Source organism: Nannospalax galili, unplaced genomic scaffold (genome assembly GCF_000622305.1).
Source record: "Nannospalax galili isolate Female #2095 unplaced genomic scaffold, S.galili_v1.0 scaffold803, whole genome shotgun sequence".
In the NCBI taxonomy this organism is placed as follows: domain Eukaryota; kingdom Metazoa; phylum Chordata; class Mammalia; order Rodentia; family Spalacidae; genus Nannospalax; species Nannospalax galili.
Window position 1 is genome coordinate 964,358 of NW_008349354.1, and position 16,462 is coordinate 980,819.

The window sequence follows — 16,462 nt, forward strand, 5'->3', positions numbered from 1 at the left end:
TGTTAGTGTGTGTGTCTGAGAGAGAGAGAGAGAGAGAGAGAGAGAGAGAGAGAGAGAGAGAGAAAGAGAGCAAGCCCACATGTGTGGAGGTCAGAGGACAACCTTGGGTGTTGTGCCTCAGTGACTTTCACTTTTTTGCTTGAGATAGAGTCTCTCATTGGCTTAGAACATCACCAAATGGGCTGGGGTAAATAATCTGCTTGTTTCTGGGGATCCATGAATCTCAGCCTCCTTTCTGCTGGGATTGCAAGCATGTACTGCTCTGCTGGACTTTTTATGTGGGTATTGGGGCTCAAACTCAGGGCCTCATGCTTGCTAAGTAAGTACTTTCTGACTGAAAAGCCCTAGTAAAGTTCTTTTGAAAAACAACTCTGTTAACATGATGGCAAGAACAGCAGGTCTGGAATGAGGGACACTACCTCCAATTCCAGCTCTACAACTTAACCTGTATATGTTAATTCCTGTATATGCTTATTCTTGTTTCTGAGCCTCGTTTTCACATTTGTAAGATAGAACAGTGATGTCTTCCCCCAGAGGACTATCATATCACTCTGAAGAGCAGTGGATGTAAAATAGCAATCACAGGCATGCCCCAAGATGGACCCTGCATAGGCAGAAACTGTCACTGCATATTTCCAGGGGTCCAGACAGCACTATGCAGGGCCCGCCTGCCACTCACCATTCCACTCCCGGGTTGAGCTGTTCACTGTCAGCACAGACTCTGCTCCATCCTGATTCCTCCTCATGGTATAAAACCTTTGATGGATTTTAATGCCAGCGGAAGTGTTCCAATACACCTCATCATAGTTACTCACATCGCTGATGCATTTTATAGAAAAGCTTTGTCCCTCAGAAACAGAAATTGGGTCCGGGGTTATTGTTAGGTTGGCTGAAAGAATGCAAACAAAACAGACAAGACAAAACCAACAACAAATCCGATGTTTAGTCTTTCTGATGACATTGACACAGGAGTGAAATTTAAGACAGACAGTAACAAGGACCGTCCTGACTCTACTAGTGTCAACGCGGGATTGGTACCTTGCTGTTCCTGGGCTTTACTTGTCTCTAGGCTGTTCCTGGTGATGCTCTGAACTGTACTCACTCCCATCACGTGCCTTAGGACCTCTTGCATGTCCCCTTTGTAGCTGGTATTATCTCCTGATGATCAGCAGGGCAAAAGGTTGCAAACTTAGGGATGTAGACTTAACCCAAGTTCCCCTCCAACCTCCTGTGACACCTCAAGGGAGAATAGAGGGCTGGATTCTTGCAACAACTTCATTTCAACTCAAAATACTTTTCCATAATAGTGCAGTGTATCCTGGAAGACAGCTGAGCTCTCCACTGTACCCCCAACACCTCCCCACTGCACCACCAATGCCACACGCCTGTGACGCATCTTCACTTTTCTTTCTATATCTCCCCAAACAACAGGGATCTTCAGGGCCAGCCTTTTGCTCCTATTTCATTGTATCCTTAGCATTCAGCGTTGGCCTAGTATACAGATAGTGCTTAATAAACAAGAGAATAAATTCCAGATCTACATTTTCAGGAGGGGAATCATAATGTTTATTGTCCAAATAATTATGCTTGGACTATTTCAGGCAGACTGTAATATATAGGCACCTCACTATTATTTATATCACTATAACTATATACAATCCTGTAACTAAAGTTATATGGTTATAATTAATTAGGTATTTATTATTTTTCTGGGAAGTCACTCATACATTCAAGAAAATTTATTTGTTGAAAATGTTGAGACCTTTATGATTGCAGAAGCTTATATGAACATCAACTGTTTATTTTTCTCTCATTCTATCTTTACACTTCTCTGGGAGTGTATCTTTTACACGACTGATATTTCCAAGACTCTTTTTTTTTTTTTTCAGTCATCTTTAGGTGAATGACCTGGTATCTTGAGCCTACCAATGCTGGCTTGCTTGTACAGTCAGTGTGAAATCTTATTAATGATAATTGAAAGATACCAGTGCTTTCTACAGTGTTATAGTCAGGGTTCAAATGCTGGGGTTCACCACCAAATCACTTACACATGACACAATGTGTCTCTCACACTGCCCTCCCTGGCTGGAGGTGTCTTGAAATGGCTCTCTAAAGGTTAGTCACTTCTCAGTAGAAAGAATAGCCTCATGGAACCAGGAATCTGGCTCTCTTGATTTTTAGAATGATCCAGACAAGACAAGTGGTTTTCAGCAGTTCATCCATGCTTCTATGCTATGTCCAGGTATTGCAGATACCCGGCAATCTGGAGAGGGAGCAGATGTGTTCGCCCTAGGTGAGCTCTGGGAGACTCGGGACACTTTGCAGTTTTCTTTAGTGAAATCAACTGTGCATTCCTATTCTAACTTGGAGAGCTGTGCTGATGATGTGGACCCACATGAACCTGATCTTGATCTTTGTACAAATACTAAGTCCTAATAGTAAAAGAGGAATGGGTGTTGCTTTCATCAGGCCTTTAAGTTTTTCAAAAGGAGTTTCAATTTTTTTTTTTTTTTTAAGGTAGATGTGAGGTGTTTTGTAGTTATGGGTGAAACTATAATGCTTTTGATGTAAGGAGAAATGATCCTTTCAGGGGCCTCCCTAAACTGAACTGAGACACGGAAAATATTTTTGATAACTACAAAACAATGACAAATGATCTATATTAATACTTTCTGCAGTGTTATTTCTAGACTGGGTGGAATGGGAGAAGAGGGAAAGTAGAGGGAATTGAGGGGTATGGAAGTGAGTGAGCCTGGTGGGATTTAAGGAGAGAAGAATTGAATTCTGGACTGGAAGGGGTTGGCTGTCATTATGAATTCAATGACCACCAAAATAAGCTGATCATGGCACTATTCTCCCAGCCCAAGGGCTTCTCTACCAGGACACTGCACTTGGAGCTTACTGTAGCCACTCTTTCCCACCTGAACTATCCCCAGTTTTCAAAAGATTCCATCTGAGTTCAAATGGCATAGAGGGAAATCTCCAGGGAATGCTGGCTTCATTTTGCCCGTATATAATCCTAGCTGTTTGGCAAGTGTAACATATGTGTAGCTAAAACTTCTAGTGCAAGAATTCTTACCCACAGAAGTGAATGTCACGGCGATGTTCTTACTGCCTCTGGCTCCATAGGCACTGATGAACTCACACGTGTAAGTGACTGTGGTTCCAGAAGACCCACTTGGACACTGAGTTCCATCTGCCTTGAGGGTGTAGGTGCTGCAGCTGGAGTCTAGGTCTGTTTCTGGGTTTCCTGAAATGACAAGCAATTCTTTCCCGGTTGTGGTTGGCTAATTCTGATTTAGTACAAGTTAATTTTTAGTGGACATTTCAACTTCATACTTTTTCAAATGCTGTTAGTTCCCGCTTCCAAATCCGCTCCCTTTTCATTCCCAGACACATCCCACCCTCCAAGCCATCTTTACCTCTTGCCTAGGGTTCTAGAACAGCCCTGTGTGTGACCTTTGCCTACTCCACCCCCCGTTTTCTTTTCCCCCAACCTCATCTGCTCTCCAGAGTCCTAAGAAATACTTTAAATACGTCTTACCACCCCAGAATGAAAGACAAAGAATAAACCTTGGTTGTTGCCAAAATAAATGCATTTTTCATCTCTGTCTGATCAATTATCTTGAGTTATTTTGATTGTCATATGACCAGATTTTATACCTTGGTCCCCAAATGGCTGTTCAAATCATTCAAAACATTTCCAAATCACTCACAACATTTCCCTGTTCTTTTACCTTGACAAAATTATTTCCTAACTCAAGCGTCAATAAGCAACAAAATCATCTCTACCCTCATTAAGGTCCTCCTTCAGTCCTCCTTTTATGAACTTTCCCAGAAAAAAAGCCACCTTTGTCTTAAAGATTGTACAATACTGATTGACTGAGAAGAACATCTGTGACTGTAGAGAGCTAGAATGTTGCAGATCTGAAGTCAAATTGTGTTGAGCTACCTTAAGCCCCCTTAATTGCCGTTTATTGCCCACCTCTGTGTGTGACCTAACATCCCTGTAACTATTAGGCAAAATCCTTTTGGGAATATACAAACAGACCTCTAGTTTCTACCAACTCAAAGGCTAACGATAACATCAGACAGCACCAGAGGTCTGTAACAGAGGCTTCCCACTCTGCTGTAACCCTCCTCCTACCTGATGTTTCCCTCAACGTATTTTTTAAATGCCTTCATGTGGCAAGAGAGATGGCTCAGCGGTTAAGAGCATTGGCTGCTTATGTGGAGGACTGGGGTTCAAATCCCAGCACCCACATGGCTGCTAACAACCATCTGTAACTCCAGTTCCAGGGGATCCAAGACACTCCGTGGGCATTTCACAACACAGGTGCACATACACACGTGTAGGCAATACACTCATACACATAAAAATAAAAATAATAAAGAAAAAAATTTTAAAAGCCTTAATGTGTGACTGTCTCTGTTCTATTAATTAAAAACTTCACAAAATGGTAATCACATTGGAACATGATATTTTAAGTAACTTGAATTTGTGTTCCTGGACCATGATCACCTATATTTGGCTCCACAATAAACCCATTCCCTTGGAGGTAGGGCACACAGCAGACACTTCCTCTAATTCCTCCAGAACCTTCCTCTATTCCCCACCTTTCTCCTTCCTCCCTTGTTTTCAATCTCCTTGTTATTTCTCTTCAGATAGGGGCTCACAATGTTTCTGCATTCATTACCTCCAGTTTCCTAAGCCCATTTTTCAGTACAGCTTTGAAACTGATCTTTATCACCCTATATCACAAGTGTTCCTGCAAGATAAACAGGGACCACCTCTTTCTCCCATTCAAGGCCTTTTCTTCATGTTACCTGAACTGCAACCTCCCTGAAGCCAATTGCCTTCTGCGGCTGCTTGAATCCCCAGGTCGTTCCTTTATCTCTTCCATCCTCATCCTTCCTGTGCCTCCTTTCCAGACCCCTCTTCCAAGCTTCCTCGTTGAATGTAGTTGTTGTCTGCCAATGATACTGGTCTCTGCTGTTACCCCCCCTTCCTCATCTTTCCTTCACTCTGTCACTCTGAAGACAGCTACGCCTTCTAGTAGAAACTGTGCTTGATTGACTTCCCACACCACTCTAAGAGAAACACCCGGGTTGGAAACTTTTGAGGCAAATTCCCAAGTGTTGACTTGACATCTCTGGTATCTCCAACTCAACACGTGCAATTTATTTATTTTTCCCCAGACAAAACCTGCATATCCAGTATTTCCTCTCGCCGCTGTTGGCAACGACCCAAATTAAAATCTTAACGGCATCTTTAATTACCTGCATTTCCTCGTATTGTACTACCACTCATTAAAAAAATAACTATTTTAGATTATACATTTAAACATTGCTTTTCTGTCAACACAAGGTCGCTCACTTAGACCCCAAGATTTATTATATGAACTAAAAAAATGAGTATATCTGGGCCTTAATATTCAATTATTTGACCCTTCAACTTTTAGGTTATACTACCTGAAAGTTTCATTTTCTTTTTAGAGTTGATTTTGGACTGGGTTTATTTTTTATTTTATGTGCATGACTGTATTGCCTGCATGTATGTAAGTTAACCCTTGTCGTGCAATTCCCCTGAAGGTCAGAAGAGAACATGGGCGCCCTAGAACTGGAGGTACAGATGGTTGTTAGCTGTCATGTGAGTGCTGGGAACTGAACTCAGGTCCTCTGGAAGAGCAGCCAGTGCTCTTAACCACTGAGCCATCTCTTCAGACCCTGATTTTGGTTTTGAGGGATGCGCTCACTATATAGCTCAAGCTGGCTTTGAACTTGCTATGTGGTCCAGGCTGGCTTTGAACTTCCGGCTCTCCTGCCTTAGCCTCCTAAGAGCTGGAAGTACAAGTAGGCATCATGGCTTCCAGTGAGTGTTTAGTTTTCTAAGAGTTGGCTCTGATCATCCATCTTCCTATTAATTTTTTTTTTTAGTCTTTTGGAGACAGGGTCTCTTTAGTCCCAGCTGTTCTGGAACTCACTATGTAGACCAGGGTGGCCTTGAACTCACAGAGATCTGCCTGCCTCTGCCTCCCGAGTGCTGGGATTAAAGGTGTGTGCCACCACGCCTGGCTATTAAAATCTTACCATTGTATAGAGTAAAGTCATACTTCAATCTGTTCCTTTCTTATGAATGATATTCAACATCCCTCTCTCAAAACCCAGGCCACATCGTCCTTGCCTTCAACATGCCCTGCAGTCTCACACTTCTGTGAGTGTGTTTCTTGTTGTATTTTCCTGTCCCTTCCTACTATAAACTCTGATTCATTCATCAGATTCCAATTTTTCACACAACAGGCAAGTCAGTAAACAATGCAGGGTGCAAGGCATAAATAAATGTGCAAAATAAGAATGTGTGGTGGATCGATTCCCTTAAAAGAGACTCTGATATAGTATGGAGGTTAAAGGGAGAGTAAGAAGAGTTTCAGAGGAACAGGAGTTGTTCTGAGCTTTGACGACGATTAGGATTTTCATAGAAATCAGGACTGTGGGTGTGATGTGATATGTCTGTGTCTTTTGTGTATATCAATCAGCGGTCCTCATTGTAGAACTTAGTACTCCATTGAGCTGCTTTGGGGGCTGGGTTCAGCATGGGGGATAAGAGGCTATACAGGAAATCCATTGTTCTGTAAACTGTTCAACTTTGCTGGACTTAGGAGTGTCTGCAGAGGGGGTGACCAAAGACAGAGGTCCCTGAACATCCGCACTGCAGGCTTCCTGGTTCCTCTGCCAGAGGGCAAGGTCTGTCCCCTCTCAGAGGGGAAAACTTCTTCAGAGCCACAGGAATTGTGCAAGGTCTTTCTCCCATCTGGCAGCTCCTTCAGGGATGTGACTAAATGGTCCGTGCAGACATTTTCAAGAGTTACCAGATGCCTTTCCCGTTCTTTGGAGGTTTAATCAGATGCCACAAGTGAAATGTGTCTTTCAAATTAGAGGTGCTCAGGGAAGTGTAGGCACACATTGACCATTTTGTACTTAAAAATACAACCACAACATAGTTCAATAGCAAAGGCAATTCACCACATTAGCCAAGTTCATGTATACAGCCGCATTTTAGTTCAAAGACTCTCTTTAAAGTTAGCACATAATACTGTTGTTTCTAAAGAGAAGAGATAGCTATGGTTCTGTATGAAATTTAGGAAAAAGAATAGTCTTTTTCTCTCCAAACTGTTGGCAGCTCAATCTAATGCTGGCTACTAGGATGAAGGACACCATTGCAAAAGACAAGTGCACTTGTGAAAGAAGATCAGTGGGAAGTCCTAGTTCTTTTCTGTTTAGTATTGTGATAACCTAGGGCAAGTTATTTAATCTGTACCTCAATTTCCTTAGTTTCCTAATGGAGGTAAAAACACTAGTTTCGGGACTGGAGAGATAGCTCAGCGGTTAAGAGTACTGGCAGAGAGGATTCAGAGAATGACTAACAACCAACCATCCATAACTCCATTTCCAGGGGGTCTGATGCCATCTCCTGGCCTCCACAGTCATTGCACAACACGATGCACTTACTTGCAGGCAAATACTCATACATATCAAAAGTCAATAAATCAATCAAAAATGTTTTCTTTAAACCTATTACTTTCAGACTTTTAGTCAAGTTTAAATGTGATGACCAGCAATCACATATTTTTTTAAATGGGTTAATACTTTCGGAAAATTGTTCTGCAAATGGAGTCACTGTTGCTGATTTATCATTAGTAGACACTGGAAGTTGGGGAACTTGAGGTCAAATCTCAGGGAAAACAAGAGCGGGCTAGGAAGATAGACCAGGGAGTAAAGCATTTGCTGTGCAAGTTTGAGGACTGGAGTTCAGATCCCTAGCACCCACATAAATGCCAGGCAGGTATGGCAGCCTGCCTGTAATCCCAGTGCAGAAGGAAGAGACGTGATACTTGCAGCAGGCTGGCCAGTTAGACTAGCAAACTCAATTGAGCTCTGAGTTCAAGTCAGAGACCCTGACTCAATATACAAGAGGGCTAGCAGTCATGGAAGACCCTCATTGTCAATCTCTGGCCTCCACATGCACATGCACACATGTGCACTCACACATATATACACTCCCACACATGCAAACACACACCTACACACATCACAGATACATATACACAGAAAAAACATGTATTACTATAAATTGACATGGAGCAACTGAAAGACAAATTGGTCTGCAGAGAAATATAAAGCTGGAAACACAGAGACAGAAAAAACTGAAATGAGCGATACCAAGCAGAAACGGAAGTCAGACCTCAGGGGAACGTCAGTGACATCATCCTTACATCTTTGCTGAGGATGGGAAAGAAAGGAAGGTAGGACAAGCTTTTCTACAGATGGGTGATGCCATGGACCTAAGTCATTGAGGTCACCCCCTCTCAAGACTTCTCCTACAGAGAAGACTTGTCCACAACCTAAGCATGATGCTTGCTTGCACGCATTTATGATTTTTTGCAGAATGGCTAAGCTGGAGCTGGCATCAAATCATTGCTTTTTTATGGTCCACAATAAACACCCTAAGACATTTCCACCTCTTCCCATCACATCTCCCATGTTTCCTTGGCCAAGATACAAGCAAAGAAAGCCCTCTTTGCAAAGGTCTCGCTGTACCACTCTTACCTAGAATGCTTATTTTCCCTTCCTGCTTCCATTCAATTTTGCTCCAGTTTGCAGTGTTCTCGCTGCAGCAGTTCAACGATATAGGATTGTTGTCACATACCACCTTCCTTTCATCCTTGGCCAAAATCCGAATGGGTGTCACATCTATTTTTTTAGTGGTCCCATATTCAAAAATATCCAATATCAGTTTGCAAGCATATTCACCTGCAACGAATATAAAAGAGAATTAATTATTATTACTTGTATGAATTTCCCTTGGTAGATAACAGCCTCATCTTGTGTATGATGGCTGTAGGTCCTGAAGTATCATTGCAAAGCATCTGAGACTTGGTCAGAGGATGCCAGAAGAATATTTGGGAAGTGTCAATACAGAAAAGTCTGATGACACAAGATGAAAACCAGAGAGAGGTCCTGATTGTGACAATCTTGGGGACTTTTCTGGTCAGAAGCATGGGATTAGAAGACATAGGAAATTAAAGTGGGTGAACCGGAAAGAATTAGAGGCTCGTGGGAATTCTCAAATCCTATTTAGCCTATAGTAAAATCAGAATCTACACAGATGCGATTGAGCCCACATGACTACAGCTTACCTTCTTGTGCTGGGAAAAAGAAATGCTCCTATTCAAATCTGGTTTAAATTAGTTACTAAATACAAGACCATGTCACACTCATCACTAATCTCTGGGGAGTTAAAATTTACATTTTTGTGGTTGCTTGGAGTGGGCAGAAGAATGGGAGAAGGCCAAAGAGAGAAAGGAGTGCCATGGGGAAACATTTGGAGAGAATGGATCTAGTCACCATCTTGGTGTTTAAGTATACATGTAAAAACATAATAAATTGTATATTAAACAAATTTTATTACATTTATCTATTTACTGAGAGAGGAGAGAGAGAGAGAGAGAGAGAGAGAGAGAGAGAGAGAGAGAAGAACAGACCATAGCATAGGCATAGGTGTGGAAGTCAGAGGATAATATACTGGAATTGGTTCTCTCCTTCTACTATGGAGGTCCTAGAGATCAAACTCAGATCATCAGGCATAGTGGCAAGTTCCCTTGCATGCTGAGTCATCTTGCTGGCCTTAATTGTAGACTTAAAATATGTGCAGTATGTTATATGTCAATTTTATCTCAACAAACTAAATTTTTATAATTGACTATTTAAAATTCACAATAATAACAGTACTTCATGCTGTACAAAAACATGAAAATAAAGAACTAAATTTTAAAAGTCATTAAAAATGAGTATCACGTATGACTGAGATACAGCTCAATGGATAAAGTGTTCACTTTGCAAGCATGAGGACCAGAGTTCAGATCCCCAACACCCACATAAAAAGCTGAGAAGGAGCCGGGCGTGGTGGTGCACACCTTCAATCCCAGCACTCAGGAGGCAGAGGCAAGTGAATCTCTGTGAGTTCAAGGCCAGCCTGGTCTACACAGTGAGTTCCAGGAAAGCTGGGGCTACAGGGAGACCTTGTCTCAAAAAGACCAAAAAAAAAACGCTGGGAAAAATGGTGTGTGTGTATGTGTGTGCTTGTGTGTGCATACATACAAGCACACACACACGTACACACAAAGAAATTTGATGAGCTGAAGTTGCTATTTTGAAACATGAGCTATGCAGCTTCTTTGTGACGACAGCACCCCCTGCCACTGCCTCCACGTTCTAGGGGTTACCTCTCTGAGCACACCATTGCTTTTCTCACAGGAGTCCCTGAGCAGAAACCCACCTGCATCATGCTCAGTGAAGTTGTAAATGGTGAGGCGGGACACTGAGCTCATGTTATTGAGGACCGTGGTGTAAATCAAGAATCTGCTGCTGTTCTGGATGTCAGAGCGATTTTCTCCATAGTACCAAGACACATTATAAGACACAATTTCATTTTCACACTCCAGAGTTACGTTGTCCCCTTCAAAGATGACTTCTGGCGTGACGGTGAACTTGGTTTCATCTGAAAATCCCAAGGAAAGGTGTGAGGATTCCACAGCAGATGAGAGCTAGGGGCACTGCCCACTGGTCAGGCGCTGCCTCTCAGGGTCTCAAGAGCTGACCTCAGCATCTACCTGCTCCATCCTGCCCTGCTTTTGCCCTCTGAATAACACTGAATCCATCACCTATGGACACACCAAAGCCCAAGCCTGAACCCCATTTGTGAAAGAGAACATCTAAATTGTAGGATTTACCATCGCTGTTATATGTGATCTAGCTCCCAAGAACCCTCATGTCTCAGAACCTCTGGGGTGGGGTGAACTACAGTCTGTGGAAGAGGGTAGGTGAATGAGTAGAGATACATTCTAAGACACAGGCCTCTGAAACAATGGCACTCTATTTAGTAATGGTGCCTGTTGTGAATGTTGCCAGATCCACCTCAATGCTAACCTTACTTTTATGGTATTTTGAATATGTAAACATAAAAAACATGAACCCTTATGGTCTTGTGGCCCCACTATAAATTCCTGTTCCTGTAGCCTCCACTACCCAGGTGCAGAAATACTAGCCAAAGAGGGGAGACAACATGCGATGCTTCATGCCTCCATAGCAAGGAACATCACAGCAATTCCCTAGGTGTCTTTCCTTTCCATTTTTTAGCATGCAATGTATTCTATTTCATTATGGAATCTTCAAATAAAGTTTGTTTTTGTTGATTCTCCTCTCTCCTCATCCCTCTTTGCCCACTTCGACCCTGCCACTCCCTGTAGGCTCCTCTCCAGGTTCACTTCAAGTGTGTCCTTTGGCCCTCCCCCATCGACTTCCTTAATACCTCTTGTTCCCATCCGTGGTCCCCTGTCACGTTTCACAGTCTCTTCCCACTGTCACACACCTTATTTACTTGCATACAAATAGGACAAGTTAGGATCCTCATATGACTGAGAACATGCAATTTTTGTCTTTCTGCATCTGGATCATCTCACTTAATGCAATGCTTTCTAGATCAATCCATTTTCCTGAAAGTTTCACAATTTCATTTTTCTTGAGAGCTGAGGAAAATTCCATTGTGTGCACTATATCACATTTTCATTATTCATTCATCTGTTGATGGACATCTAGGCTGACTTCCATTTCCTTGCTATTGTGAATAGTACAGCAATAAACATGGATGTGCAGGTAACTCTGGTAGATTTCCTAGAATCAATCAGCGCCACCACCATGCCTAAATCAAATGAACGTGCAGGATAATAAAGGAAGGTTCTACTTACTGTTGGGCACTCCTTGAAAGGAGCTGTAGTCCATTCTGTAAGTCTGGTTGAGGTTCTGAGTGACTTGTTCATTGGCTTTGTGAATTGACCCAGGTAGCGGTGATGTTGTAACCCGGACTGCATAGTCCACAACCACACTGCCCTCGCTGTATAAAGACCACTCAATTCAGTAAAGCAGTAATTGACCTGGATGAGTCTAGATCCCTGCGATTTCTTTGCATGAGAAAACAAAGCAGCAGGAGCCAGCTAGGCATTATCATCCCCAGGGAATAACTAAAACAAGCCTGTCTTCAAACTCCAAATGAAAGCCCAAGGCAGGACTTGTGGATCCAAATGTCTATAGACTAGAATATAAATAAGAAAAGTGATCAGATGGGGACCAGTGAATTGAATCACACCAGGTGGTCCTGGGGAGGCAGGCACAGCAGAGAACTTGCTAGTATCACACAGGTAACCCAGGGTTACCAGATACACTGAATGTTAGGTGAAGCCGGGACCTTGGATGTTCCTGTGCATTTCTGATTTTTGACACTGGCAGCCAAGCCTTTTAAGATAATGTGCAAACCTGCTCAGGGCTGCCAGGGCACTCAACTTCAGGATAACCATTTACAGGGCACCAGGAAACCTGTGATACTGCCTGGCTGGTAGAATCTTCTAGCATAAAAACAGCCAGGGCTGGAGAGATGGCTCAGCAGTTACAAGCACTGGCTGATCTTGAAGAGGACCCAGATTTGGTTCCCAAGTACGCACATGGAAGCTAACAGCCATCAGTAACATCCAATTCCAGGGGATCTGATGCCCTCTTCTGATCTCTAGGGGCACTGCACACATGTGGCACACTTATAAATGTGCAAGCACAACACTTAGACACATCAAATAAAAATAAATGAATGGACATGGCTATATGACGTGATTCACTTTAGTATTTCAACCTCTTGGGACTACAGCTGTGTCTTTTGCTTTCGACATTCTTTTCATACACAAAATGAACACGTCTTGGGAGCTCCTTCTAAATAATTCCATCTACAAAGGGAAGAGACTTCTTAATGGCTAACCACTACGGTCTGGTGTTAGTTTTCACTTCTACCAGACTGCTCCTGCTGAGCACCCCACATGGTACCCCAATAATGCTTTTTCTCCTTCACTGACGTTTTAGGTTTTGCTCTAATAGGGAAATGAACAAATTATAGCATTCTTACGTGAACTGCATCACGGTCACAGATCTGAATCCTGGTAAAGTTTTGTAACCCTCTCGGAACTGGAAAATAAGGCAAGTATCATGTCTCAGAGATGGGTGAGAGATACTGAAAGTTGACCCGTATTCCCTGTCACTCTAGGTAAAATTTTCTTCTATATATTCTATAGGTGCTGACATTGGCAGAACTTTGAACAAGTGATTTCCAACAACTTGTGTCAGTCTTGGTTCTTAGAGAAGCAGACACTAGCTTAAGTGTGTGAAAAATTCTTCATGGAAATACTGAGGAGAAAAAGAGGTAGTGGGGAAGGCAAAGAGAGGAGTCAAACCCTAAGTAAAAGAGAGAGGAAGGGAGGGAGGGAGGGAGGGAGGGAGGAAGGGTTGAACAGCACATCTTCCACAGAGCCTAGGAAGATTCAGTAAGACTTTCCAAGGGCATTCGAGGGTTTTTCCAAGGAGTCCTCATGTCTACCCAACACAGAGCACTGTGCTCATTCTGAGGTAGGGAGCAGAGCTCTTGCTCATGAGTTTCTGAGGCGGCCCTGGGGACCCTTACTTACTCAACCACAGCCCAACGGTTGAGGTCTTGGAGGCAGTAACAGCTTCAGGGCCACCCGTTCCCTCCCTCAATGCCAATGGGACCCTGGTTAAGCGAATTTGGCTTTCCACATTGTGTTTGCTACATGTTCCTCTGCATACCGACCCCTTCCCAGGAGGTTCTTTCTTATCTAAGTTACGTTACTAGGAACAATGGTTGGTTTTAAATGTCAGTTTGACACAACCTAGAATCACAGCCTGAAAAACAAAGAGCCTCAGTGGGGTATTGCGTGGATCAGGTTGCCCTGTAGGCATGTCTATGTTAGATTGTCTTGATTGTTAATTGATGTGGGAAGACCCAGCTTATTTGGGGCAGTACCATTCTCTGGACAAGGGGTTCTAAGCCATGTGAGACAGGAGAAAACTCGATGAAAGCTAGCAGCAAGAAGCAGGCACCGTGGTGCATTCATTTTTCTTGGCTCTCAATTGTGAATGTGATGCAACTAGCTGCCTGACTGTCTGCCTTGACTTCCCCTAAATGATGGACTGTGAACTGGAATTATAAGTCAAATAAACTCTTTCCTCTCTTAAATTGTTTTTGGGCAGGATATTTTATCACAGCAACAGAAATGAAACTAGGACACCAGGACAACTGTGATGCATGCACCAAGCCATGTTCCTCAGTGCGTGGGACTCAAAGACTGTTACATAACCCTGCTTTTCTTTTAAAGTATATCATTTATTGAGTGGTCTGCTGGGTAGAATTACCACATGCCAGAGAGGCAAATCAGATGTCCAAGGGCTCTTTGGAATGAACATTTCATCAAGACACCATAAAAAATGACAGTACTTATGTAGCACATGGGAATGGACAGAAGGCTTCTCCTGTCCTGAGGCAGGGGCCTGGCTGCCCTGGGAGTTGATGGGAAGCCATCATCTCAGCCCATGAGTAATGAAATTCATCACACCAGCTCGGAAGCTGTGTTTCAAAACAGTTAACTTAAGCAAAGCATTCACCTTTAAATGACTTAATCTAATGGTGAGCACTGTATGCATCTGGAAGTCAGTTAACACCTGTGGAAAATTCTCTATTTTTATCAGAGTAAATATAAACTGTCTTTAGTGTAAATGCCCAGTGGCCTGTGGGGTAAAGAGGTTTGAAGCCCTGTGTGCTCAAGCTTGGATTACTCTACCCAAAAGATATTATGATTCTCAACTGTGATGCTGGAAGACCTGAACCACCTGGACCAGGTTCATGGACCTCTGAATAGAGGGTAGCAAATCAAGTCAAAAACCTACCGCTCTTTCCAAGTCAGTCTTGTAGGACCTATAGAGGGCAGAGGACGTATTCTTAAGGTCATTTTGAAATCCCACATTCAGTTTGACTTTGATTTTTAGGGTAATATATGCTGAAAAACACAGGGAAAAATAATCAGTATTTCATTATTATTTGAATACAGACAGAATACAGAAATATTTGCTAGTGCTAAAGTCGAATACCCAACTCAACAAATCTTTACAGAATAACTTTGTACCTTCTGAGAGCTGGCAGAAGGGTCCCTGGGGAGGGAGTCCTTTAAGGCAACTGCAGTAGAGGCCTGAGAGGGTGCTGTCAGGCTCTTGACATGTGGGATTGTGGAGGCACGTGTCCCAAGGCCATGCGTAGCCTTTCTCACAGGAGCACAGGAGCTCATTTCCAGCAGGTTTGCAGACTGTCAGCAACCGGAAGAGTGAGGAGAAAGAAGACAGTCATCACCCTTGTACTTGTAGACAGCAAGTACCGAACTTGTAGAAAATCCTAACTCAACTCCACATTGTCCTTCTGGAAAGTACAACAGAATTGCATGGGATTCGTGGAGACACATATGCATCACCAGGTCATTAGGCCAGGCCATCTGAAAGGTAATTATGGAGTGACTGTTGAGTGTCTGAGGACTGTGGAATCATCTTTTGGTTAGTCATAGTTTGTAGCATATGACCATGATCATGAGCAGATCCCCTGATACAGAGTATAAGGCAACTGTTTCCAAGATGGCCGCTGAGCAGTCCTGCCTCTAGAAGTTCACAGCCTTTGGTGGTGCTCTCATAAAATATGTTAGAAGTGATGACAGTATTATTATAATTATCTCTCTCGTTCCCTTCTCTCCCTTCTTCTCCCCTCCCTCTATTCTTCTGGGGGCATTGGCTGCATGATGTGAAGATCTGTCAGGGAGAGTCCATATGGTAAGAAACTGAGTCTCTAGACAATAACTAGTAAGAAACTGTGGTCTGTCAATAACCACCTGGGTGAACTTGAAAGTGAATTTTCCAGTCCATTAGCACTTTCAGAAGAAAGCCCCTGAATCAGAACCACCCATCTAAGCAACTCTGAGATTCCTGACCTGGAGTCAGCCATGATGGTCCACACCTTTAATCCCAGCCCTCATGAGGAAGAGGCAGGCAAATACTGGTCTATATAGGGAGTTCCAGGCTAGCTGGGGCTACAGGGAGACCCTGGCTCAAAAAGACAAAAAGATTCCTGACCCCCAGAAACTTCAAGATAGCAATATCCATTATTCTCTGATGCTAAGGCTTGGAGAAATTTGTTACATAGCAATATATTGCAAATATAGAATGCAAATAAATTTGTCTTACATTTCAAGCCAAATGAATACAACCCAAATGGACTCTGTTCTCATGGGGACATTTAAAAAGCAACAATTCTGAAAATAGAGAGCTTTGAATCAGTTTCTAAAGCTAGACCAAAGAAACATCCCGGGAAGATGATTTGCAGATGGGTGCTGAGAGGATGGCTATCAAAGGAAAGCCATCAAACAGTGATCCTTCGGAAGTGGATGCAGTCACTGCCCCAGGTGGGTTGGAAAGCTCAGACACATTGGTTTCTGTAAGAATTCATAGTAAGGGTGGCAGGTTCCAGTTGGGCCAT

The 16,462-nt window shown here is 42.9% G+C and overlaps 1 protein-coding gene across 4 annotated transcripts in view; it reads right to left on the bottom strand.

Annotated features, from left to right (window-relative positions):
* Adgrf5 (adhesion G protein-coupled receptor F5) overlaps positions 1 to 16,462 on the bottom strand; it is a 103,017-nt gene that overhangs the window by 16,121 nt on the left and 70,434 nt on the right. For 3 of the 4 annotated variants that reach the window (XM_008846728.3, XM_029570218.1, XM_008846729.3), the window contains exons 5-13: positions 15,072 to 15,248; positions 14,836 to 14,945; positions 13,004 to 13,062; positions 11,805 to 11,950; positions 10,337 to 10,558; positions 8,608 to 8,811; positions 3,080 to 3,250; positions 1,039 to 1,158; positions 680 to 889 (exon numbers count right to left, since the gene is read on the bottom strand). In XM_008846728.3, the coding sequence (XP_008844950.1) occupies positions 680 to 889; positions 1,039 to 1,158; positions 3,080 to 3,250; positions 8,608 to 8,811; positions 10,337 to 10,558; positions 11,805 to 11,950; positions 13,004 to 13,062; positions 14,836 to 14,945; positions 15,072 to 15,248 (1,419 nt within the window). The remainder of the gene's footprint in view (positions 1 to 679; positions 890 to 1,038; positions 1,159 to 3,079; positions 3,251 to 8,607; positions 8,812 to 10,336; positions 10,559 to 11,804; positions 11,951 to 13,003; positions 13,063 to 14,835; positions 14,946 to 15,071; positions 15,249 to 16,462) is intronic. The other variant, XM_029570219.1, reaches the window with a different exon arrangement.